We start from the raw sequence: 25,000 nt of genomic DNA, 5'->3' as shown, positions 1-25,000 counted from the left end.
AAGACACGTTACTGCCTGAAAATGATATGTCTCAATCTCATCTAGGTATTTAGATATTTATGTTATATGTAGATTTTATGATGTGCAAAGCATGTCATAATAATCTATTTTTCCTTGATTTCAGCGGTTTCATCTGTGAACTGTACTTTTCTCTCTCTATAAATAATCTGTTTTATGCTTAATAATACTTATAACGTATGACAGAGATTTTCAGTTACCTGATGTAAAACTTTTCGAGTTGAACCTGAAGCTGTCTCTGAATTATGCTCAATTATCAGTTGGGTTGTAGTGTTTTGGTCACAGTTTTTCCTATCCTATACCATCCTTGAAATATGGATGAAAAAGAGCGATCTAATACGATTGTAAATTGTAAATTGGTTCATAACATTGACAATCTAAAGCCACACTTTTTCGATTATTCGCCAATTACTTTCACTCGTGGAGATAATTATAAAATTTTTATCACTAGATGTTCATTGTCTCTACGTAAAAATTCCTTCATATTCCATTCTGGAATAAGCTAAGTTTTGAAACAAAAAGTTCTGTTTCTTTCAATTCATTTTAAAATGCAGTTGATAAAGAATTAGCCTTTTTACAATTTGACTATGACGATTGAGCGTTTTGAAATTGTACTGAATGTCGGTTTTAAATACTTCCCTCCTGTATTGACAATATTATATGCATTATGGGTTTGTTGTTAAATTTTTCTTTTTTTCAATCTCTTGTGAAATTGTATTTTATATTCTGTTGAAAATTTTAGAATATAATATATGTGTGTATAAACATAATGATACAATATTATAAAACGTATGTCAGTTTACAAAATTGTGGTATAAAGTTTGAACCAACCTATAGTCCAATAATAACTTTATTGCAGTAATCAGGTAAGTGACCTTACGTTCAAGGTCATGAAAATAATTGTGGCAAACTCAAGAGCGTTTTGTTTTTTACTAATTGGCCTTAAAATCATGAAAATCTGTCCTATCTAGTGTTCACTCAGAGTCCTTCAAAGTATAATCAGATTCAATTATGACAGTGTCTCTTGTTTCTAATCAACAGTGAATATGTGGAGATTTCCCACTTTTAAGTCTCACACTAGAATATAAGCAAAATCAGGTTGTTACTTGAGGGTCTTGGGTCTCTCTCTCTCTCTCTCTCTCTCTCTCTCTCTCTCTCTCTCTCTCTCTTTATCTCTCTCACTCTCTCTCTCTCACTATCATATCACAAGTCCTGCAGTGGACATCACTCAACCTTCTAGAATTATTATATATAGACTTTACTCTGCTTTTCTGCGTACTTAATATATTCGACATGCTATTTGAATAAAAGGATTTAGAATGGTTGGTTAGAGTAATTTCTCTACAGTCTACACAATTTGTCATTTTCGTTCATGATCATTCATGTGATTATTAACATTTGTATGTAAGGACAGTTTATTTTTAGTTTACAAACTTCGGTTGTTTCCATTTTTAATGTTTAAATGCCTTGCCTCTAAGAATTGAAAATATTTAAACCAGCTAATGAAGATCAGGTTTGTGGCTGTAATGTTAATTAGACCATGGGTCGCAACTTACACCCATTATTTAAAAATAGTCATTTTGTCGTCTACACAGCAAGTCCAAAAGATGTCCTGCAACTTCTATTGAATCCCCTCCCCCCTCCCTCCCCACACACACACACACACACATATTTCATTCATAATGACATGCATTTTCTCTTAGTATTCCTGACACAAAATTATCACAACACTTACCCCTACTTCTCTTATCACGTTATATTGGGATATATCACCTTTTAGATATCCTATTTTGTTCTAGCACACTGCAACATCAGTCTTTCCCTATAGCTGGGTACTCAGAAAAAGTGGGGCAATGTGTGTAAAATGCCTTATCCAAAAAATATAATGCTGGGGCCAGGGACCAACCCGGTTGTTAATCTTATTGTTTTTCACTTTGTCTATTCATTGCCAATTCTTTATTGAAGTTCAAGTATTACTCTTTATCAGCATTTTTAAAAAAATAAAATCATTTGATTTGATTTAATTCTCAGTTGGTCATGGAAGTGTTAGATGGAACTGGTGAACAAAATAGAACAGCAACAGAAGAACAACATGAAGAGCAGCAAGAGGATGATGGAAGTAACAGTCAAGAGCTAGAAACTGGTGAGCTTCCAACAAACTCAACTGAAAACAACAGTAACAATATCCAATTAGAAGTTTCTTCTGCCTCTGCTACATCGGATCCAGAGGGAGATGTTGCCACAAGTCATCACTCAGCAGATGTAGAAGTTGGATTGACGGGAAATGTGGAACCAGCTGATTGTAGATTTGAGGATGAAGAATTGGACAAAACAAAAGAGGGTAGGTCTTTTAATTAAAATGATTTCACTTTGCTGTGGTTTAGTCAGTATGATACTGTCTGGAATTGTTTTACTCTTATTCTTTTAAGTCTCTCACTTTTAATTTTCTCTCTGCTGATTATTGGTTTGAAATACAAGAATTTGAAGTTTAAAACCCATAGCATAACCTAGTAATCAAGGCTTAACTGCTGCATGACATCAAAATTTTTATTCTATAATTTTATCATGAGCTGATATTTTATCACATTGTGCTCATCATTTTCGTTGTTGTTTTATTTTGAAATAAAACTTTATGGTAAAAATATTTTTTTTTCAGATCAGGAAGCCTGCGATTGTAATACTGTTGGTGATGAGACTCCAGTAAAAACGGAAGTATTGGGAGAGTCAGAAGAAATTGATAATTCTTGTGAACAGCAAAAGTTAGGGTCAGAGTCTGAAGCATCTCAGAGTATCATGTCCAATAAAGAAGAATCCAACAAAGATGTGGTGGAGAAAGATGCTGATGAAGAAGTCGATGAGTTCTTCCAGCAGCCATTAGCATCAACTAAAACATTTCCTGGTCTCGATAATGTGGATTTGGCCAGTGACGATGAAGGTCAGGATGTTGCTGATGAAAACAAAGGCCTTGGAAAAGAAATGGTTGAGAGTGAGGAGGACCATGTGGCCATAGAAGGTTAGGGTCTAAGTAATAAACCAGCTAATCGTAGCAATAGGTTAAAGCAATTTATTTCTTTATATTGATTGTTTTTCTCTATTTGTTATTACCACAATGTGAGACTATATAAGGGGTTTAAAACTCCAGATTTAGTGAAAATTATGCTGTTTAAAGCGAATCTTATGATGAAAGAAACTGTAATAAATTTTTGGCATTGTGAAAGAAATCTGAGTTTCTTGTAGTCTATTTAGGTTATGACGATGTACTTTCATATTCAAAGTTTGTCTATCTATATTTTGAAGTTATGTTATGTTCAAGGTTTATGATAAACCAACAGTGTGAAAAATACACAGTATGCATTATACATCTCATTTAATGTAGTTTTTGAGAAGCATGATGACCTTCAAACTCAAATTTAATAGGTCAACAAGGAAATAAAACAAATGTTGAAAAATATTTTAATTTTTTAGATATTTATTTCACAGTTTGAAATCAAGCGAGAAGCTATTTTTCAAATTGAAATCTTAGTTTATTATTTATTAAAGATTAAAGTATACCTAATTTAAATCTGTCAGGTGTCGGCAATAGCTATTCTTCTAGAGTTTTTTTTTTTTTTTTTAACATACATAATGTTCTTTTATATGAGTTTTGAAATATGCATTTTTCAGGGTGCAGATAAATTTAGAATATTTCAGTTTTGTTTTCCTGTTCAGATATGACCTAAAGGTGTCCCAAGAGCCACTTAACTTCTTAAACAAGCTTTATTTGTCTTTTCGCCACAGGCCCAAAGCAGGATGAACCCTGCTATTGCAGTGAGGATGAAGAGATGAGCAAACTGGCCACTGCAGCAAAGTCCCCTCTGAATGATTACCCAATTAATGTTGGCAACTATAAAGTTTGTAGGCAGGTAAATACAAATATTTAAAAACTTGAATAAAGTTTTTTTACAACTCCTCTAGTGATGATTCAGTGATGCCAAAACCCCGGTCTGGAGCTAAAAATTCCGGGTTCTGGGCAACTTCCGTCAAATTCCGGTGAGGTCAAGTTGTTCCAAAGATAACCCTCCCCCCTTCCAACCACCACATCATCATCACTGCCACTAGTATTACACAACCATCATCACTGCCACTACTACTGCAACCACCACCACATCATCATTACCACTACTACTACAACCACCACCACATCATCATCAGTACCACAACTACTACTACAACCACCACCACCACATCATCATCACTACCACTACCACAACTATCATCACTATTATAACCACCACCGCCACATCATCACTACCACTACTACTACAACCACCACCACCACAGCATCATCACTACCACTACTACACCACGACCCCATATCATACCATACTACACCCACGACACCACATTATCACTACCATTACTGCTACAACCACCACCACCACATCATCATCATTACTATTACTACAAACACCACAACTACATCATCACTACTACTGCAACCACCACTACCACATCATCATCAATACCACTACTACTACAACCACCAGCATCTCATCATCACTACCACTACTACTACAACCACCACTACCACATCATCATCACGACCTCTACTACTACAACCACACCACACCATCATCACCACCACTACATCGTCATTACCACTACAGCTACAACCACCACCACCACATCATCATCATCAGTACCACAACTTCTACTACAACCACTACCACCACATCATCATTACCACTACTACTACAACCACCACCACCACCACCACCACATCATCATCACTACCACTATTACTACAATCACCACTACCACATCATCATCACTACCATTTGTACTACAACCACCATTACCACATCATCATCACTACCACCACTACTACAACCACCACCACATCATCATCACTACCACTAATACTACTAGCACCACCACCACTGCTACTACTACAGCCACCATCACCATCACCACATCATCATCACTATCACTGCTACTACAACCACCACCACCACATCCTCATCACTACTACTACTACTGCAACCACCACCACCACATCCTCATCACTACCACTACTACTGCAACCACCACCCCACATCATCATCAGTACAACTACTACTACTACTACAACCACCACTACAACATCATCATCATCACGACCACAACTACTACAACCACCACCACCACATCATCACTACACTACTACTACATCACCACACCACCACTACTACAACATCACACACTACACCACTACATCATCATTACTACTACTACTACTACTACTATACTTTCTACTCTACTACTACTACTACTACTACTACTACTACTACTACTACTACTACTACTACTACTACTACTTTTACTACTACTACTACTACAGCCACCACATTATCATCACTACCACGACTACTATTACAACCACCACCACATCATCATCATTACCACCACTACTACAACTACCACTACCACATCATCATCACTACCATTTGTACTACAACCACCATCACCACCACATCAACAACACTACCACCACCACATCATTATCATTATGACCATAACTACTACAACCACTATACCACCACGACATCATCACTCAAATTACTACTTCAACCACCACCACCACCACCACCATATCATCATCACTACCACTACTACTACAACAACAACCACTATCACATGTTCACCATCACTACTACTGTCACTACAACCACCAACACCACATCATCCTCACTACCACCAGTACTACAATCTCTACCATTAGGTTTTGGCGCTTTACTTCATTTGAAATAAGGATACTTTGGGATTGTATTTGGCAATGTGTTTATGTATCATAATATAATTTTAATCAGTTATCTATTTAGAACTATACAAAATGTAAACACAATGCTAAATACCATTCCAATTCCTTTTTCTTGTGTGCAGAAATTCCTCTTTCGGCATTGAAATTCCTACGAGTGGTGTCTGAAACTCCTGTGAGCCAAATTTAAAGTTGGCGTCTCTGGATTATTGTATTATAATATTTAATTTATAACATTGACTATTTGATATTATTGTTAAACATAAATTTTTTAATTTGATAACTAATAATTCCCATGAAATTGCTAACTTATAAAAGTTGATAATGTTCTTGTTTTATTATAGAGTATGGAAACAGGTCATTGTGTAGTAAGGTAAAAAAAAAAAATATTGGAAATAATTATTGACACACTCACACTAACTTATTTTTTTCTTTTTTCTTTTGCTATGGAAAATGATTTTTAAACACAATGTATACGATTTCATCAAACCCAGAATAAATTTACAAATGATCATGTCAAATATGACAGTGCATAAAATGCAAATGACATAGGCATAGTGCAAAGAGAATGAGATTTTTTCGAAACCTTGTATAACATTCTTATAAAATGTGAATTAGTCTCATGTATTATGTAATAGGCATTACACTCTTTATATTTATCAATCAGATGAATTAAAATGAAAATGAATAGATTTGGCTCTGCCTCATATATGTTTTTTTTTTTAAAAAGCGTGTGTCCGTGTGTGTGTTTTTAAAAAACAGGATATTTCCATATGACTATGACATATCATATACAGTTTTTCACCACATTATCTGTTTTGATCATATTTACCTATATTGATGTATTCACCAGGTTAAGCCAGGGGTAAAAGAATGCATCATTTTGGAGACTGGGGAGCAAATAAAATGTTTTGCCAAGTCCAACTCCCCTACATTGTCACTATCTCAATGCTCCATCCAACAAACTGAGCCCCAATCAACTTCATCTCCACGTAATGATGTAGCCGCTGCGAAAGCAGGAAATAGCCCAAGGGATGTACAGCAGCAATCTGTTAGCAGCTCAAATGTCTCAGAGAATTTTGAGTATCAGTCATTTCCAGATGGATCAGCTTCTACTATCATTGCTGCTGCGGATAGCAATATGAACGAAGATGCTGACATTGTTCACCATTGTCAGCAAGTCTTCATTACTGATAAAGGAATTCCTGTGATAATGGATAATGCAGAGGATGACGTAAAAATAAACATACAGGCTGAGATGGATCGAGTGAGCAAGGCCATTCAGAGTCTGCAAAAGTCAGGCGCTGATCTTGTAGCTGGGACCAGTCCTGAGATGCTTACTGTTGGGGATACAGAGGATGTGGTTGGAGATGTCTTGAGTAGTGGTGGTGATGGAGAAGGAGGACGGGTCCATCAGAGCGGTAAATGAATTAAGATTTTTTTTCACAAATTTAAATGCTTGTTGTCTCTAGTCTACCCGAGTTGTTTAACTTAAAACATTTTATTATCTTTTTGATCTTGGTATGGTGTTTTCTGTTAAGCAACAATAAGTTGCTTTAGATCGATGAAGTTAGTAAGTGGGCCTTTTAAAACATTTTTTCACTGGTGATCAGTTATCTTAGTTAATTGACATAACTTGATCTCTTTATTTATTGTGAAAATTAAGCTGAAGTGGAATCGAACATTCTGTCTGGCAATCCCCAATGTCTGATCTGACATGCAACTTACAATATTTTATATTTCATTTGAAACGTTTTTGAATAATATCAAGTTGAACAGCTCATGATGCAGGTGAATTTTAATTAAATTATGTTTTGAAGAATAAATTATTTCGTTACCAGCACTCTGCCAAGTATCCTGAGAAAAAAATGCATCAGATTTGTGAGATTTCATAGTCTATTTAAAGTCTTTTTATGAATTTAATTTCACTTGTATCAACTATTGTTGGTAGAGATGATTTGATTAGTATTTTTTTTTTTCTACCACTGTTCTGAATTCATATGATAAGCTTGAAAAATTATATCTTTCAGATACCAAATTTTCATCTGTCAAGAAATCAAAACGAAAGAGGGATAAAGAAAGGTAAATATCTATTACAATATAGGGAAATTGAAGTGTGTCATCAGAGAAAAATGAAATTCCTTCTTTCTGTGCTGTATCATCAGATGTTGTCGTCCAGTCATTCCATGAAGGAATATAATATAATCTAATTTGTTTCAATGATGAATTTAATGAATTGGTTAGGCAGATTATTATTAATAAAAAATCTTTTTAAAACACATGATATTTTCTCTTTTCTGTTTCAACACTCCATGACATTGGGCATTGAGAGCTTTTACAAAATCTTGTATGTTTGAATTTTTTCACATTTTTGTTTACTCTCTGTCATCTGGTTGATTCCTTGTTAGTGTCATTTTGTTTTTTAAAAATTATTTATTTATTTATTTTTTACAGATTATATGTGCTTCAGCCCGACAAAGTTGACAGTGCTGACAGCAAATCTGAGTCTGAAGGATTTGAGATGAATATGAACAATAACAGTAACATAAATGATAATAACAATGCTGCAGGTAATTCTCCCAACCCTCAGACCGAAGACCAGAAAGCCTTAGAAGGGGAGGGGAGAGACAGTAGACGTCAATTTGACTTGGATGATGCAGGCATCAGAAATCGTCTAACTAATCCGACTGTGGGTGCTGATATTGGTTCAAGACCCAGTCAGTCAAGGTAAAGTAATAGGCTTATTATCATTTCATGTCTTTCATTGCAAAGCTTAATATATTTTGTAGCCTCTGAAGTTCTTCTCTCTTCATGTGATAAATATGCATCCATTAAGTAAAGGATTATAAAAATGTTAAATAATTATCATCTGAAAACAAAATCTGTTGATTTGTGAACAAAATATTAGGTTAAAAAGATATAAATGTAAGATAAAAATAAAATGTTGTACGATTAACTGAAAAAGTATTTGGCTACTTTGAGTCAGAATCATTTTCCCATTTCTTTTTATTGAAATCATTGAACATTTTTGTAAAAAGGTTAAAAGGTTAAAATACATATACTAACAGATTACTCATATAGTATTTATTCTCCTTTGAAGAGCTTTATAATACATTCTTCAGAACATTAATATTATAAAGCATATTTCTGCTTTAATAATATATTTTATTAGCAACATTTTTGTCATTGTATCTTCAATTGCATTATTCTGTAGCATTTGCTTAACCATTTTGTAGCCAACCTGATTTGCTTTCAAATTTTACTCCCCAATTTTTTTGTCTGATGACAACGAAGGCCAAACCATTTTCACGTAGATAATACTAAGAGTAATGCGACTTGGGATTCAATAAATCAGGATTCTGATTGCAGTTACTGTGCTCCTGTTGAAAACAGAAATATATGATGTTTGAGTGATACTAAGCTGCTAGAAGCTGTGGATTGTAAAAAGTAATAAACAAAAATGAATATAACAGCTTTAAAAAGGAACGAAATACTCAACACGGAACCTTTCGGGCTCAATACCCTTCTTCAGCCAACATTAAAAACATAAATACATGACTAGATTCCAGATTGATGACAGAGACATTTTGTAGGTCCTCTCTGTTGTAGAACAACTTTGGAAAGTAAACAAAAAAAGAGTGTTCGATGTGTAACTAAGGAGTTCCAAATTGAACGGAATTTAAAACAACGCATAAAATAAGGTGCAAAAAAAAAAAAAAAAAGGGAAATTGCAGGTAGAATAGAAAGTAAAATGTATCCACTGCAATAAATCCAATATAGCTGTGAAAATAATAATCCAGAAGCACGACGAATGGACAGCAATCCTTAAGAAATAGAGTGAATGTGAACTAATCTTGACATTTACTCCAACGATGAATGAAATAACATAAACCTGAGAAATAGAGAAGTCAGAAACACCTTAGAGGCGATAGTTTAGCGATATTCCATACTTGTGTTGAGTCCTCGGGGGTTTAAACATCCAAGGGTTTTAATCAGATGTGTTTTCTGTTTGCGATGGGATATAGGGTCTGTGTAGCCGACTTTCAATACACAAACTTGAGCGGCCCTGGTGCCATGATGGCCAGGTAGGTTGAATTGTCGGGCCATAGCTGTTTCCGATTTGTTGGCAATTTCCCATAGATCCTGCGCAAAACGATCTCCCAATCTTTTCCCTGTCTTGCCAACATAACATGTGTTACAATGTGTGTATCTAATGGCATACACAAGGCTGCATTCTGTACAAGTAAAAGATCTTGTGATGGTCCAAACTTTCTCCGGAAATGCAATGGTTTTGTCTTCATAAAGGTGCTCACACATCCTACATTTAGACCTCATACATCTGCGGGCTGTTTGGTTAAAGTACAATTGAATCCAACCTGAGAAAGGATGATTATGTTATTAAAGGTGTAATGACTAGTTATACTATATTATGACTAAAAAAAATAAAATCTATGGCATATCAGATTTTATCTATAGAATTTATTCTTCTTTACACAGGTCTTCTCGCAGTCATGGCAGTAGTTATTATAATGATGTTCCTTCATTGTCAAGGTCACAGCACGATGATATATTATTATCAGAAAGATATTCTCCTTCAATCTTGAAAGGCAGCAGTTTGAATGACAGTAGCAGATACTTGCCGTCTAGGAGGAGCAATCTGTATTCACGGTGAGAAATGCTCAAGTTATTAATTGTACTCGAAAGCATTGCAGATTGAATATTTTGGACTTATGGATCGCAGATGATTTTTTAAACAAATGTAACCCATCATTTCAAATGAGACTCAGTCTGGGAGATACAGATTTACATTAAAAAAATAAATAGAAAAAACAATTATGAAACTTTGATCAAGTTTGTGCTTTAGTGAGAACACTGGATATAGTTTCTTCAAGTGCCAAAAAGTAAAATTTCGTATTTTTGATAATTTTACCATAAATTCATTTTCGGCATCACGTTTCAGGCAAATGATTATACATTGTGACAATGTTATTTAAATGAAAGTACCAAAATGCCTTGAATATATATTGGTCTTTGTCTCATGTTTCTGAATTAAAGTGCTATATAAGATTTGATCATAATTACGTTTTGTATCTTTTAGGTACGATGACTCAGTATCGAGCCTTGAGGCATCCCGTATATCCACCCGTTATTCATTATTGGATAGGGGACAGCACAATTCCTCTCCTTCTTCTGTCAATAAACAGGTATGACATACTGTTTTTATTCTTAAATATATATCTACCACGTACATTCATTTAATTTTTTTTTTTCATTTTTACATTTGCGCACATGTGTGCAGTCATATACAGCCATATCTTTATAATCAGACTACTTCGGTTCCCTGCATTTTGTCTGGATTACGGAGACATCGCAAACTGGTGATCTAAGCCTGTCATTTAAGTAAACAACAGTAAGACAACCGGTTTCATAATTGGTAAATGTGTTGTTTATTAGAATTGTTTTTATTTATTAAAAAAAATTGTTCATGTTAATTCTGTTAATTTCTTTACTTTGTTTTGTTTTGTTATATATTTTTTTTCACATGTGTTTGCTGATGTTCATTTGTATTACTTCAATTTCTTTAATCTGGGATTCAGAGGCCACAAACTCAAATGCCCACCAAAGACTTATCTCTACCTTAATGGAAAACAATAGGCTTTGTATGCCCAATGACATCAATATCAAGTGATGTGGGTAGGATGGATGTCTATCGGATCATGTAAACTGACAGGTCACACATGATTGATGCTCACACATTGCATCACCACATTTGTTTAGGAGGAAGGGCTATCTGCACATGACTAGACTGGACTGGACTGGATAGACAAATAAGTTACCCACCTGACCTTAAAATTGGGTGTCACAAAGCGCTTTAAATCGGATTATACTTCAATTGTTTGTCAGTTGCATTGAACTAGAGTAGACGAACAGAAGGTGTGATGTTCGGATTGTAGAGTCATAACTCCTCTATATATTTTAATGATTTGTACCCAAAATTGAAGAAGAAAAAAATCCATCACCAGGCAACCTGTCCAGATAATGGAGACTTCCAGACTGTCGATTTCTGGATTAGAGAGACCTAACTGTATTTTCAAAATACTCTACAAAGATCCTATTTTTTAATTTCCATCATTTATTTGCCATTTTTTTTGATTAATGAACTTAAAGTAAGAAAGAGCAAAATGAAGTAGATTTAGTTTTAAAAGTGCTATTACTTCATTCATAGGTCAACCAACAATGGTTAGAGGGAAAGATGAGCAGGTTGAAGTTTTTTCCTCTTTAGAAGTCATCTAAAATAGAGTAATTTCCCATCCCTAATAAGTGATGTAATCCGTTATTATGGGTAATAACAATGAACTCAATAACAGTATTTTGCAGTCGTAACAAGTGGTTTGTTGGTTGAAAATGGTCGCAGTGAATAGCAATTTTGATTCTGATGAAAATTTTATTTTCAATATCTTTTGCTCAAATCTCAATTGGAGTTTCAGCAAATTATGCAGCTTTTTGTCAAATCAGTACTCATTCTGTCTTTCATGAGTATTCAATAAATCCTCAATGATGTCTATCTGACTTGGATGAATAATTTTCATGTATCATTTTTGCAGGTGAGTTGGCATGATATGTTCAAAATGATAGAGGAACAACATCGGTCTCAACAGCAGCAACAGTACCTTGAGCACCAGCGTATCCTCCAGGAGATGCAAGAAAGCATGAAGCAAGAACTCAGTAAGCAACAGGACACGCTCAAGGACAGGCTCAACAAGTACAATGAGGTGGGTTGGCGTTGAACCTGAATAAATACAATTAGATATAATTAGAATAATTTAAATGTAAGAAAATGAAAGGGGGGTCCCAATAGCTCAGTTGGTAGAGCACTCGCTTCACATGCAAAGGGACCAAGATCCCGGGTGCAGTTGAAATTTTTTCTGATCCCCCTGTCCACCCAGCAGTGATTGGATAGCTGGGTCTGTTAGATCAGGTGGCAAGTTTTTTGCGATAGTCTAGTGTCATATTCAAAGGGTAGCAAGCAATTGCTATTGTCTGTTTCAAGCTATAGAAACTGGGATAAACTCTGGCTCCATAGGCCTAATGGCTCTGAAGGAGGAAAGTGAAAAATTGGTGAGTTGACAGAAATAAACATTAAAGAATTATTGGTGATACATCAGCCTTCCGTGGCTCATGCTTTAACATTTTACAAAAAAATGTAAAACAAGAATAATGTGGGGGAAATATTAGTCTGGTAAGTCACATTCCAAAATTTAGGAAATTACAAAAGAGACTAAAAAGACAATTTGCCTCATGATGTTTATACCAAATTTCTTTGACTTCGTTTTGGCACGAGACAAGGATATCTGAACTCCTACATATTTGAAAGAACGTTAGTGATACTTTCTATTTATGTTTTTTTTCATGTCAGTACAATAAGATGCAGTTCAATACGTTTTTCCACCATTCATATGTTATAGGTTTCATTTTGTGTCCTTTATTTGAACCAATCATTACAATCTGTGCTTGCAATTTAGTACTTGAAACATGCCTGGTTTCAGTCAAGCTTTGAGTCTTATAATAAAGTGCTCCCCCCTTTTCCCTTGTTAAAAAATCGTTTTGTCTTAGATGTTGGAGGAATTATCCCTGGGTAGGCATGATGTAGATCGGGAATCCAGCCCATCACTGTCATCTGGCCAGGAGGATAATGTTGTCTACAGAGATGCCAGTCGTATAACCCTTGATGGTGTTCCTGTCTCACTGAGGTATCCACCCCCACTGTCCAGTCACCCTCTCCGCAGTGTCCAAGACTCGGATTGCTATGAAGAAAGTAAGTCTTGGATTGTTCTTATGTTATTGATATTAGCAGTATTTGGGAGAGAATGAAGACCTGGTTTGGAGTTTTATTTCCCTTCTTTTAGTTTTATTTTTTTCTTGTCAATTAAAAATGTTAATAATAAACAATGTTTTTGAAACTGATTTATTAATTTCTTTTTTTCCGTTTGTTTTTTTTTACTGTTTATTTAATTTTAACAATAATGACGATAATGATAATAATAACGTTGAAAATAATAAAGACAATAATAATAATGATAATAATAATGATAATAATAATAAGAAGAAGAAGAAGAGGAAGAAAAAGAAGAAGAAGAAGAATGATAATAATGATAATAATAATAATAATAATAATAATAATAATAATAATAATAATAATAATAATAATAATAATAATAATAATAAAAGCAATTACAATTCTAATACTCACTGTAATAATGATAATGTTAACAAAGCAAATTCTCACATGAAATCATGCTTTATGGGCTTTTTGTCTTCATTAAAACTATTTGTTTTGAAATGGGAAGGAGGCAGGAAATTGACTTTCAAGTGTTTCTATTAATAATAAGTAAAACAGATGGAATGGGAGTGATCCGTGCTTATTGTAAAAAAGTTTAATAAATTCTATCCTTAGATATAATGCCATCTTAGTCTTTTTTTGCTGCAATCAAGAAAACTGTTCAATCACAACTGTGGTTGTATTTAATGATGCTATTTATGAAGATAAAAAAGAACATCTCTTTATTCCCTTTTCCCCTCTTTATTAATTTCTCCTCCCTTTCCCTCTTCCTTTAAAAAAAAACCCAACAAAAACTCAAAACCCCACTGGTATATTTACATGTTGTGAAATATGTGATTTAATCACAATCACATGTTGAACCTGTTACATACATTGAAAAACATACACCTGTATCTTATTTGAAATGACATTTCTCCGATGTTCAAGGTCTATATGATCGGACACCAGTTAAACGGTCTCTTGAGAAGGAGTTGAAGTCACCAGCCAGGCCAGCTGATACATCATTGACTGCTTCCCCTGTGTCATTTGGAGAAGACAAACAGTTAAGGGGAGGAGTCTACAGTAGTCCCATGCCACTGGCCAAGGCTAAACATAAAGTAAGCTTATCATATAGGTTTTTAAAAAAAAAAAAAAATCTATGTCAAGCAAGTCTTTTATTTTTTTCCCCCAAATTGTTTTCTATTAGCTGATGTATTGTTTAAATGATAAGATTTGAAAACCTATTATTCTCCAAATGAATCTTAATTGAAAGGTGGTCTGACGGTATTGTTTTAAATGAAAATTTTGTCTGAAGGCTAACTATTGTTGGAGCGAACAAATTATTGCTTCCCTTTTTAAATTAAGTCTGTTTTTTTTTTTTTTTTGTTTCTTCTTGAATTTTATCTCTGTTATTAATTTAATCTATATTTATTTAATTTCCAGGGTTCACCTAAATCCAGTAAATCATATGAAAAAGTATCTTCCTCCCATCACTCACCTCGAGACAGAGACAGAGAGGAGCTGCCTTCACGCCACACTCCCCCTCAAAATTTTTCATTGAATGCGGCAACTTTGACCTCTGAGAATTCTGAGCTTCGTCAGCGATGTCAAGACTTGGAAGATACATGTCATGACAAAAACATGTGGGGAAAATATTATCATATCCATAACAACCTTGTTTTGTTCATCCAAGATAATGGCTTGAATAAAGTTACCATTTTAAGGGGCGGTTTGGGTCTTTTCTAAAAAAAATTTAATTACCTATATTGGGCGGTTTTAATCATTCTGTATCGTCAATATAGGTTAAAAAACAACATTTATGGTGAAAAATTTTAATGATCTGTGTTGATACCCATTTTGCGATCTAATTTGGGGGTCTGACATAAAAAAATATAACAATCTTGTGGCAAACGTTCCACAAAAACTAATGAAGGAATGACCTCCATATTCTTCCCTCTTGTCAACATTGTACCATAGTGTGTCTTTATAGAGAGATTTTATGGCTTTAGCTTATGGAATTTTTTAAAGATCATTACAAAGTTGAGAATCAAAATGTTATGACAAAATTGATGTAAAAAATTCAGATTTAGGATTATAAGTTAAAATTCACAAATCTTATCAAAAAAATCTCACTATGGTGACATAATACATTATCTCTGTGATAACTGTGGAAATTTTCAGACAATTTCATTGAATAGATTCTGAGAAACGTTTGACACAGTTTCCCATACCCTTAGAAAAATGACATATTGAGACACTAGCAAAATGGCTTCCCGTTTTTCACACATTTCTTACTACCTGTACCATTTTCAACTGTGTATTTCGTGCCTTTATAGTCCACTTTAAGAATTTGGACTTCAATTATATTATTTCTAAGCTAATAAAATATAATTTTCCACCAAAATCTCAAAATCAAATTTTTGAATGATTTTCCTAATAATTAGACCCAAACCGCCCCTTAATCAAGTTACTGTTTTGATTTTGGGGGCATAGTGGCATAGCATTATGGTCTTTACTTCATTCCCAGAGAGTACCAAGTTTGATTCCCTGCCATGCTATGTAAACCTGAGCAAGTCACCTAACCCTAGCTCACTTTGAGGCATTGTGAATCTGAATTTTAAAAAAAAATGTATTAAAATAATTCTTGAAACTATGATCACTGAATTTCTGAATATGTATTATTAAAAAAAAAATACAATTCATTTTCCAATGTTATATTATTTGTGGTCTTTAGTTACTGTTGATCTAATTTTTAAAAAAAATATTTGTTTTCATATTTTATCTCAACAGAGAAATTCGAGAACTGACACAAAAAATACAGGGACTCGAAAGGAGAGCAGTAAGTAGTGTTGATATCACAACAAGGGCTGTTCTAGAAATATTGTTAAAATGATTGTATTTTTAGACGATCCAGATCTTTAAAACTTTGTAAAAGGTTTCAAAATGTTCATTCTACTTCAATTTATGGGCACCACTTAGATATAAAGGACCAAATAGAAGCTTTTTACTTCACATATTGATGCCCTGGTTGCTATTGTGAGTTGTTATTTTTATTGAAAATTTACATTTATGTATTCCCAGATGCTAAAATTTGATACCACAAGTGTACAAGCAGTCATTGTTTCTTAAATTTTGTACTTTCCTTCGTTTATTTTAACATTTTAAAAATTTAAAGCCCCGGTAAAAAATTGCACACTATTTCATGTTTCAAATTAAGAATAATAGTCAATTTGCCCTCCCTCCAATGTCTCATTAAATGTTGTTGCTAATCCAGAGGCGTTTGAGCAAATGCTCTTTGGTTGTTTGTATCAGTCTTTTTCAAGTGTGAATTTATGACACCAGCATCTCTTGCAATGAACTATCAATGCCCGATTCTGAAATCCTATACATGATGCAGGGAAAAGCAGATAAATACAAAAGATTTCATTTCTGAAAAATTGATCTTCCACAATATTTTCCTGTATTTTTCTCTCTGTTTTGTTGGGCACTGTATCAATATGCTTTAATTTGCACCAGTACCTGCTTACTCATTTTTAATACCTGGTATCAGGACCTTGACAACAATTTTACAAACACACACACACACACACACGTACACCTTCTTTCCCATTTATATATAATTGCTTAGCAGTGGAAAGGAACAAAATAAATTCAAATATTAAAAAATCCATTAAACGCTATATAAATGATGTTGACGATGTAGATCTTTTATACGAGAAATTTTGTATAAATAAAATAACTAAAATATTAAATGACCAGTATCATCCACTAAGACCATCAATTATTATGTCAGAAAGAAGTGGTCGCCCTTTCTCTATTTCAACGAAAACAGAGAGACACCGAAAATCTTTTCTGCCGTCCAGTATTAGGCTTTATAACAACAAGCAATAATCATTTTATATAATTATTTCTCATTTTTACTTTAAAAAAATATAAATATTAATTTATTAATTTATTTGTTTTGCAATCTTTTCAATTTTCAATTTATAGTGACAGTTTTAACTATTTTACAGTGTTTGAAATTATTCATATTATAAAGCGCAGCTCTGGTTATAGAGCTGCTCCTTTTTTATATATATACATCCTATTTCCATTGTATTTTTATCTTATGTGTAAATTATAACACGTCTGTACAAAAAATTTCCTTTTTGGGATGCAATAAAGTATTATTATTATTATTATTATTATTATCTTTCACCTTCCTTTACTCCTTTAGGCTGATTGTACAGAACGTTATGAGACTGCCCAGTCCCAAGTCCTCACCCTTCACAATCGACTGGAGGAGTTGACAGAGTACGCCAAAGAGAGAGACTGTTCTGCAGCTGACATGGAAATCAAAGCCAAACAAACTGCAGAATCTCTACAGAGTGCTCACAAGGTGTGTGTTTAATGATTCGATGATAAGATGAGCGAGATGAAGCTTTTTGTTATCCATAAAGTCCATGCATGCAAATTATTTAACAGATGTTCACTATTCAAATGTAGTATACCATCATAATGATAAAACATTACAAATATTAGATAGAAGTGAATTTACAATGCATTAATTACTGTTTTGCTGTTGTTCTTTTTAAAAAATTATTATTATGAGGATAGTCCCTTTAATATTGCATCAAAAGATTTGCCATTTTTTCAGTTTTTGGTCTCAAGAAAAAAGTACCTTGAGTATGTTTTTTAAATGCTCCTGTTTTGCATTTGTTATTTTGGCTTAAATTTCCTTCATCTTTTGTAAACTGTAATAGAAATATGAGGAGAAATATTTCAAGTGTTTGACCCTAAATTTGTTTCAAAATTAAGTTTTATCACAACTGGATGGATTATCTGATTATTTATTCAATTATTTATTATTATATATTAATTTATTTATTTAGAAAAGCAGCAGGAATTAGTAATTTTTGTAGTACATATAAAAAGTTTCAAATCGTGTATTGACATCACATAATTGCTATTTTGTAAGTGTTTATGCCGTTAATTTAAATATCCTAACCCTTTTTAAAACTTTGTTTTTCTTTTTTTTTTTTTTAACAGAGAGAAAAAGAATTAACAGATTCTCTGCAAGCTGCAAAACTTACAATTAGAAAGGTAAAGTAAAAACCTCACAACAACAACTCTCTCTCTCTCTCTCTCTCTCTCTCTCTCTCTCTCTCTCTCTCTCTCTCTCTCTCTCTCCCTCTCTCTCTCTCTCTCTCTCTCCCTCTCTCCTCTCCCTCTCTCTCTCTCTCTCTCTCTCTCTCTCTCTCTCTCTCTCTCTCTCTCTCTCTCTCTCTCCCCCCTCCCTCCCTCCCTCCCTCAATAATTAATTAGGCAATTAGACATCAAAGAATTTAAGTATCATTATCGAAAAAACTTCAAAAACATGTGTTTTTTTTTCTTCTTCTTCATTTGCAGCTTGTGGAAAAATATGAGATGATGGAGAAGGATCAAGAACTTTTAAAGGTAAGTGTGTATGGTGAAAGTCCTCACATTGTCAAACATATTTTTTTGTTATTTAAAACCTTACCATATCTCATCGCCAATCTTAGAAGCAAAGAGGAAACAACATTACATGTCAAACACAAATTAGCCATGTCACCTCAAAAGTAACAAAAGGTCACAAGCTAACATTAAGTTGTGTGAAAAAAAAAAAGAAGCTAATAATGAAAAAAAAATAAAAATTCCATTGGTATTTTGAACTCATATAAAACGGTGCAACCTACTATCTGGTAAGGCAGTCAGAGTACAAATATACAATTCTTGTTCTAAAGTTTCTAATGGGTTATGAACCCGTCATTTTTGGTGACATTGGAATGACTTGTTTTTAAATAGACATTATGAGACGTTTAGACCCATCCATTGAAAAACGTCATATAAATTACCATATTTATTTTAATTATTTATTTGTAAATATTTCTACACCAATTTATTGACTTATCACAGGACTCCTATAAAGACCAGGAGCAGAGCTTGTTAATGGCCAGGAAGGAACTTCGAGAAGTCAGCAGGTGATTGTTTTGTTTCAGTAGAGAATCTGCAAAGATAAATATTTTTTAACAGAACAATCATTTGATTTGAAATAGTTACGTTTTTAGAAATGAACATTTAGCACATATTAATTTAATTTGTTCACCCCAATTTATGTATTTTATTACATTTTCTCCATGCTGTCTTCCTGTTGAAAGTTTTCATCTTTTAACTCATTACTCACATATTTTCTTTCTCTCCAAATATTTTAGGCCAGCACATTTAATTCTGAGCTTATTTTACAATAAGGGAGCGAGGTGGCTGAGTGGTTAAGACATTGCAGTGTTAAGATCCGAGGTGAAAGACCCGATTCAGGCTCTTTTGGTCTTCTTCCCCTGGGGCAAGATTATTAATCCCATTTGAATCATTTGATGGATTATTTATCTTCCTCCTTGGAATTCCTCGGCAACGGCATCGAATGACGCTACAGGGCGTATATTTTCTTTTTTTTTAACAGAAAAACATGGCCTTGAGATTCTCCATAGATTTATTTAAAGAAAAAAGAAACAAGCCATCTTTTCTGTCTAGCTTTTTCATTATTACAACTATTCATAGTTCAAAGTAAATATCTATAGTAGCATGTTTTTTGTTTTTTTTTCAGCAAACTGTCTAGAATTGAATTGGAGAACAAGCAGTTAATTCATGAAAAGGACGTGTTGAAGCATGACCTTACCATGGCCAGAAGGTGAGACACTTGAAACCCCCTATGTGGTCAATAGCCTCAAAATGGTAATATGGCAGTGAGATGTCAAAAATGTGATTTTAAAGTTAAAATAAGAAATTTGAAATCTTCGTTTTGCCTCCTCAATAAAACCTCAACTTTGTTCAGATCTCATATATTTGACAAGAATTTGATTTTTAGTATCTAAATCACCCTGACATAATATCAATTTGAGACGATGGATCACATATCATCATTTTTCCTTATGTTAGATCTGAAATTTAAAAAGGTCAAAACCTGAAGTCCCATTTCATTTCTATTTATTGCCAGGTATTTTGACCTTGGATTAAGCAGTTTAGTTCATATAGGGTATATTTTCTTAATGTTGGCGATTACTAAGTTATGGGATGGTTAATATTGTAAAAAGACCCCTTGTATGTGATTTATGGATTTTTCATAGATCAAAGTGAATCAGAAGTTATCAATTTACATAGGGCATCATTGAAACAAGAATTAAAATCAAGTTTCTTTCAGTCTTTCATTGCTGGACAGGCTATTGCTTTCACCCATGATTCACATAATGCAACAGTGGTGATGGTAATGCACCTGACAGGGTTTCAGGCAACAAACTTTCAGGGAAAAGAAATGTAGAAAGAATGAAATGAAGAAAAAACAAAAGAATTAATATAAATATATATCAAAATTGGATGTCAAATAATAATTTATACTAAAACTTTATTTTAAGATGATCATTTCTTTGTTTATTTTAAACTTTTAAACAAATTTATTTAACACAGCTCTCCAACAAAAACAAATTTTGAAGAGGCATTACAAAGCATGTCCACAACTCAGAGAAAAAGCCCAGCAACAAGACGAGGAGGGCCTGAAAATAGTAACGTGGAAAGGTATGTAGCCATTTAGCTTCTCAAAACTCCTTTTTACCAATCCTGAAACAATAACTGCTTTAAGGGGTGACGGTTTGATTTTATGAAATGTGGGATATATGATGATTTAGAATGCCCAGAAATTTTATCTATTTGCGGTTTGCATTAGTGTTGATTAAGTTTGAATGTAAGAGATGAAAAAGTTATTTGGTTTACAACACATGTTTCTTTTTTTAAATTTTTTTTTTTAATGCATGGATTTAACTCAAAATTCGCACTTTCATTAATCAAGATTTATTAAGAACATATGATATCTGTGTTGTCTTTAAAATGAGTGGCAGATAAAGTGGTAAAATTAATGTTTGCCGCAAAATGGTGCTTTTGTTATTTGTTTTTACTTGTGTTGACTATACTCATTATATAATATTTTAAGGTTTATGCGATACCCATTGTTGAAAAGTATTTTCTTATAGCTTAGGATTGTTATGTCCTATTTTATACAAGAAAACCAATCGGCTGTTAGATTTTAAATCATGATGAACGGAAAAGATCCTTGGTACTTTATCTGCTTTTTTTTGTTTCATTGTCAAACAACTGGATTTGATGCTGCCTGTAGCAATATGCAAGACTTCGTTAGCAAAATGATTCATGTTCTGTTTTTAAGAAAATGTTTCCCTCCTGTGTTTTAATATATAGAGCATATCACAGTTCTTCACAAGAAAGGCCGAGGAGTAAGATCCAAGACTATTCACCTCCAGAATCTGACTATGGTGAAAGTCAACAATCACCGATCATGAAGGCAGAGATGGAGCTTCAAAAATTGAGGGAGTCGATGGCCAATGGAAAGGAATTTGCTCCAAAACTACAACGCAAGTTCTATGGGACAGATTTACCCCGAACCTCTTCTGGAGGTTACAGAGGCAAGATGTTTTGTTTTTTTAATACAGTGATTTATGGCTATGTCAATATCCTTAATTTGGACTTTTCAAGGAGTTTGAAAATTTCAGAGTATGATATGCCTATCTTTCTGGAATGACTTTTGAGTGAAAGTCGTATTAAAAGGTCTCAAACTAAAGATAGAATGTGTAAGCCAGAGTGGCCTAAATATCCACACGAATTGGAAATTGATATTTTAAAATCTTTGCATTCTTTTATATTTTATAAAAAGGAAAAAGGAAAAATATATCTTTGTTCTTAATTTTTTATCCTCTCTCAGAAACAAAATATGATTGAAATGGAAAATGAAAAGTAACATTTTTTAGATATTTGTCAATAATATCAATTTTAGTTCCCTTATGTATTTGAACAGATTTTATTCATATATTGATATTTGGATTGATCACAGTTCATCATTTGGATTGGATTCACGTTTGTTATACAAGATGCTTATACTATTTAGTTGGTATTATATATATGAATGTTCAATTTTCCTTCTCAACTAATAACTACCTTGATTTATTGTAGGCTGAAGATTGAGGCCTTTGGCTCAATTTATACTTAACAATCCTAAGTTTGCATCTTAGTTTTTCTCAAAATGAGTAAAAAAAAAAAAAAAAGGTCGGGCGCTTAAATGACCTAAATAGTGTCGAAAGCGCCGTTAAACACCTAAAAACAAACAAACAAACAAAAAAATAGGTCAATTACGTTTTGCAGTCTTATATTTTATATTTATATTTATATCTTTTGCTATCAGGTTCTTGTAAAGATTATATTCATATTTTAATACTGCTTTACAGGGTCTATGGTGCCAACTGCCAGCCGTCAAACAAATAAAATTGAGATTCCCCATCAGGCTTCTAAGAGTAGTTCTCCAAGGGACAACAAAAAAGTGGTCAGGAGTCAGAGCAGTAATAGTAGGCGCAGTTATCCAGCAGGTAAGATGATTCAGACAAGCTACAATTTAATATTTATAAGATTAATTTCACTGCATTGCTCAGCAATTGATATATTCGTCCTGAGTTAAACAGCTTTATACGGCTATAAAACTCTCACAAAATAAGTTAAATTCGGTTTCATGTTTAGAATGACTCTACAAAATGATATGATTAGAAAAGTCAACTATAAAACTGCTATATATGGAAATCCAACAATGAGCTTCTTCCATTACTTGATAAAGTCACTGGGATCAATATCCCTCACTTTACTAAACTAAGGGATGGAACACTTCCCTAAATATGAATAAAATGTTACTTTCGGTTTTGAAATCACTCCATTCGCCTGAAATCAGGGATTCTTCATAGTAACAAGATTTCCCCAATAAACGAGTTCTATATCAATGCCGTCATTTCCTAGATGCTTTTGGTGCTAGCAGGCACATTATCAAGAGGTGACAGCATTTAATTTTAATTTTTATTGACAAAGATTTTTTTTTCTCTCTATATTTAAAGTTTATATAGATACAAATCAAAGTGTTTCTAGTCTTAATACATTTTAAATAATGTTTTCATCATGATTGACGTATTTGAGAATTTCTCCATGTCTAATAAGGTTCTTTCATCCACGCGTTTCAAATTAGGCCCAAACAATTTTTACTTTTAAACTTTCATGATTTTGGAATGTTGGTTTGTGTTTCCAGAATATATCTGCTTTATAAATCTTCAGGACTCTTGTAAATTTGGAGCTCTCACTAAACAGCTTAATTAATCACTAAATTGCGCTACTGTGTCAGTTTGTGTTTATTAGCCTCCATTTGCTTTTTATCATATTACATTTCGATTTTCAGTTAGTTTTTAAATGCCAAACAATAATGAGTATAAAATGTATTGACAACAATACAGACTATCCATATTACACACAAAGTCTGTGATGAAGTAAGTCTGTGATGAAGTGGCTGCAGGAATGAGAAAAGTAATTAATCCAGAAATGGTCTCTGACTTGAATCAAAGTTCCATTTTAATTAAACATCTTGCCGCGTAAAAGAAAATAAACTATGGCTTATGTGAAAATAAGAATAGTTATCAAAGTGATATTCAGGACTTCATCCGGGAAATCAAAGCAGACAAATGTCTTAATAAACCATGTAAGAGGTCTGAGGATCAGAATAAAGTAATGTGACTTTTAAATCTGAGTCATTATTTGGTAGAAAAAAATACCAACAAATCTGTTAACTTTCACATCCATGCCTGAATGGATTCGTCTTTACCTGAATTTGTTAAGTGAAAGAAAAATGAATTTAAAAAAGAAAATTTGTCAGCGTCTGCATTTACCAGTCATTGGGTATGAAAATGATATAGTTATGTATTCAATTTTTTAATCTAATCGCATTTGCTTTTCAACGAATATTTAAAAAAAATATTGCTTGACTTTCAAACTTTTCATCCTTATCAACACAAAATAATGCATTCAATTCTATCTTGGACCATTTATTAGGGCATTTGACCAAAAGTTTAAATGGCTTTACCATTGGAAAAAGGCTCAGAACTTCTTTCAGAAGTGAGTTTATTTCATGTGTGCAGTATTTCACTCACCTACACCATTTTACTTTACAATATCACAATGCAATCATGTGTTTAACCCACTGAATTACTACTATAAAGAGATATTAGGTTATAAGACGTTTAATTCATTTCTTAATCAGTGCTGTAATGTGATATAGACTGCATCGGTTCACTAAGGCTCAGTGTAGTGTCTATTCTGTAATTTAATTAATTTTTTTTTTAAATTGTGGTTTCACCTTTAGTATTACACTTATTACTTTTTATTCACGTTCTGATATTTGATCGTTTACCCTTGATGACTAATTTTTATATTCGCCATGCTAAAAACCTCTTGCCCTCTTTCTGAAAAAAAAAAATAGAAAAAGGAATTCTGCAAAGTTTTTTTTTTTTTTTTTTTCTGCTAAA

At 33.3% G+C, this 25,000-nt stretch overlaps 1 protein-coding gene across 1 annotated transcript in view; it reads left to right on the top strand.

Annotated features, from left to right (window-relative positions):
- Positions 1-25,000, top strand: part of LOC144968850 (uncharacterized) — a 37,020-nt gene that overhangs the window by 1,405 nt on the left and 10,615 nt on the right. Inside the window, exons 2-23 of the mRNA XM_078907601.1 lie at positions 2,050-2,359; positions 2,675-3,031; positions 3,796-3,920; positions 6,648-7,215; positions 7,825-7,876; positions 8,249-8,521; positions 10,292-10,462; positions 10,893-10,998; positions 12,400-12,567; positions 13,409-13,610; positions 14,562-14,731; positions 15,057-15,256; positions 16,404-16,452; positions 17,830-17,991; positions 18,642-18,695; positions 19,002-19,049; positions 19,530-19,594; positions 20,215-20,298; positions 21,072-21,179; positions 21,855-22,078; positions 22,895-23,032; positions 24,528-24,590. Coding sequence (XP_078763727.1) covers positions 2,056-2,359; positions 2,675-3,031; positions 3,796-3,920; positions 6,648-7,215; positions 7,825-7,876; positions 8,249-8,521; positions 10,292-10,462; positions 10,893-10,998; positions 12,400-12,567; positions 13,409-13,610; positions 14,562-14,731; positions 15,057-15,256; positions 16,404-16,452; positions 17,830-17,991; positions 18,642-18,695; positions 19,002-19,049; positions 19,530-19,594; positions 20,215-20,298; positions 21,072-21,179; positions 21,855-22,078; positions 22,895-23,032; positions 24,528-24,590 — 3,691 coding nt within the window. The 5' untranslated portion in view covers positions 2,050-2,055. The remainder of the gene's footprint in view (positions 1-2,049; positions 2,360-2,674; positions 3,032-3,795; positions 3,921-6,647; positions 7,216-7,824; positions 7,877-8,248; positions 8,522-10,291; positions 10,463-10,892; positions 10,999-12,399; positions 12,568-13,408; positions 13,611-14,561; positions 14,732-15,056; positions 15,257-16,403; positions 16,453-17,829; positions 17,992-18,641; positions 18,696-19,001; positions 19,050-19,529; positions 19,595-20,214; positions 20,299-21,071; positions 21,180-21,854; positions 22,079-22,894; positions 23,033-24,527; positions 24,591-25,000) is intronic.

The sequence above is a fragment of the Berghia stephanieae genome, chromosome 3 (genome assembly GCF_034508935.2).
Source record: "Berghia stephanieae isolate SIO BIC M18660-M18661 chromosome 3, UCSD_Bste_1.3, whole genome shotgun sequence".
NCBI classification, from domain to species: Eukaryota; Metazoa; Mollusca; class Gastropoda; order Nudibranchia; family Aeolidiidae; genus Berghia; species Berghia stephanieae.
This window is presented reverse-complemented; position numbering and strand designations above follow the sequence as displayed.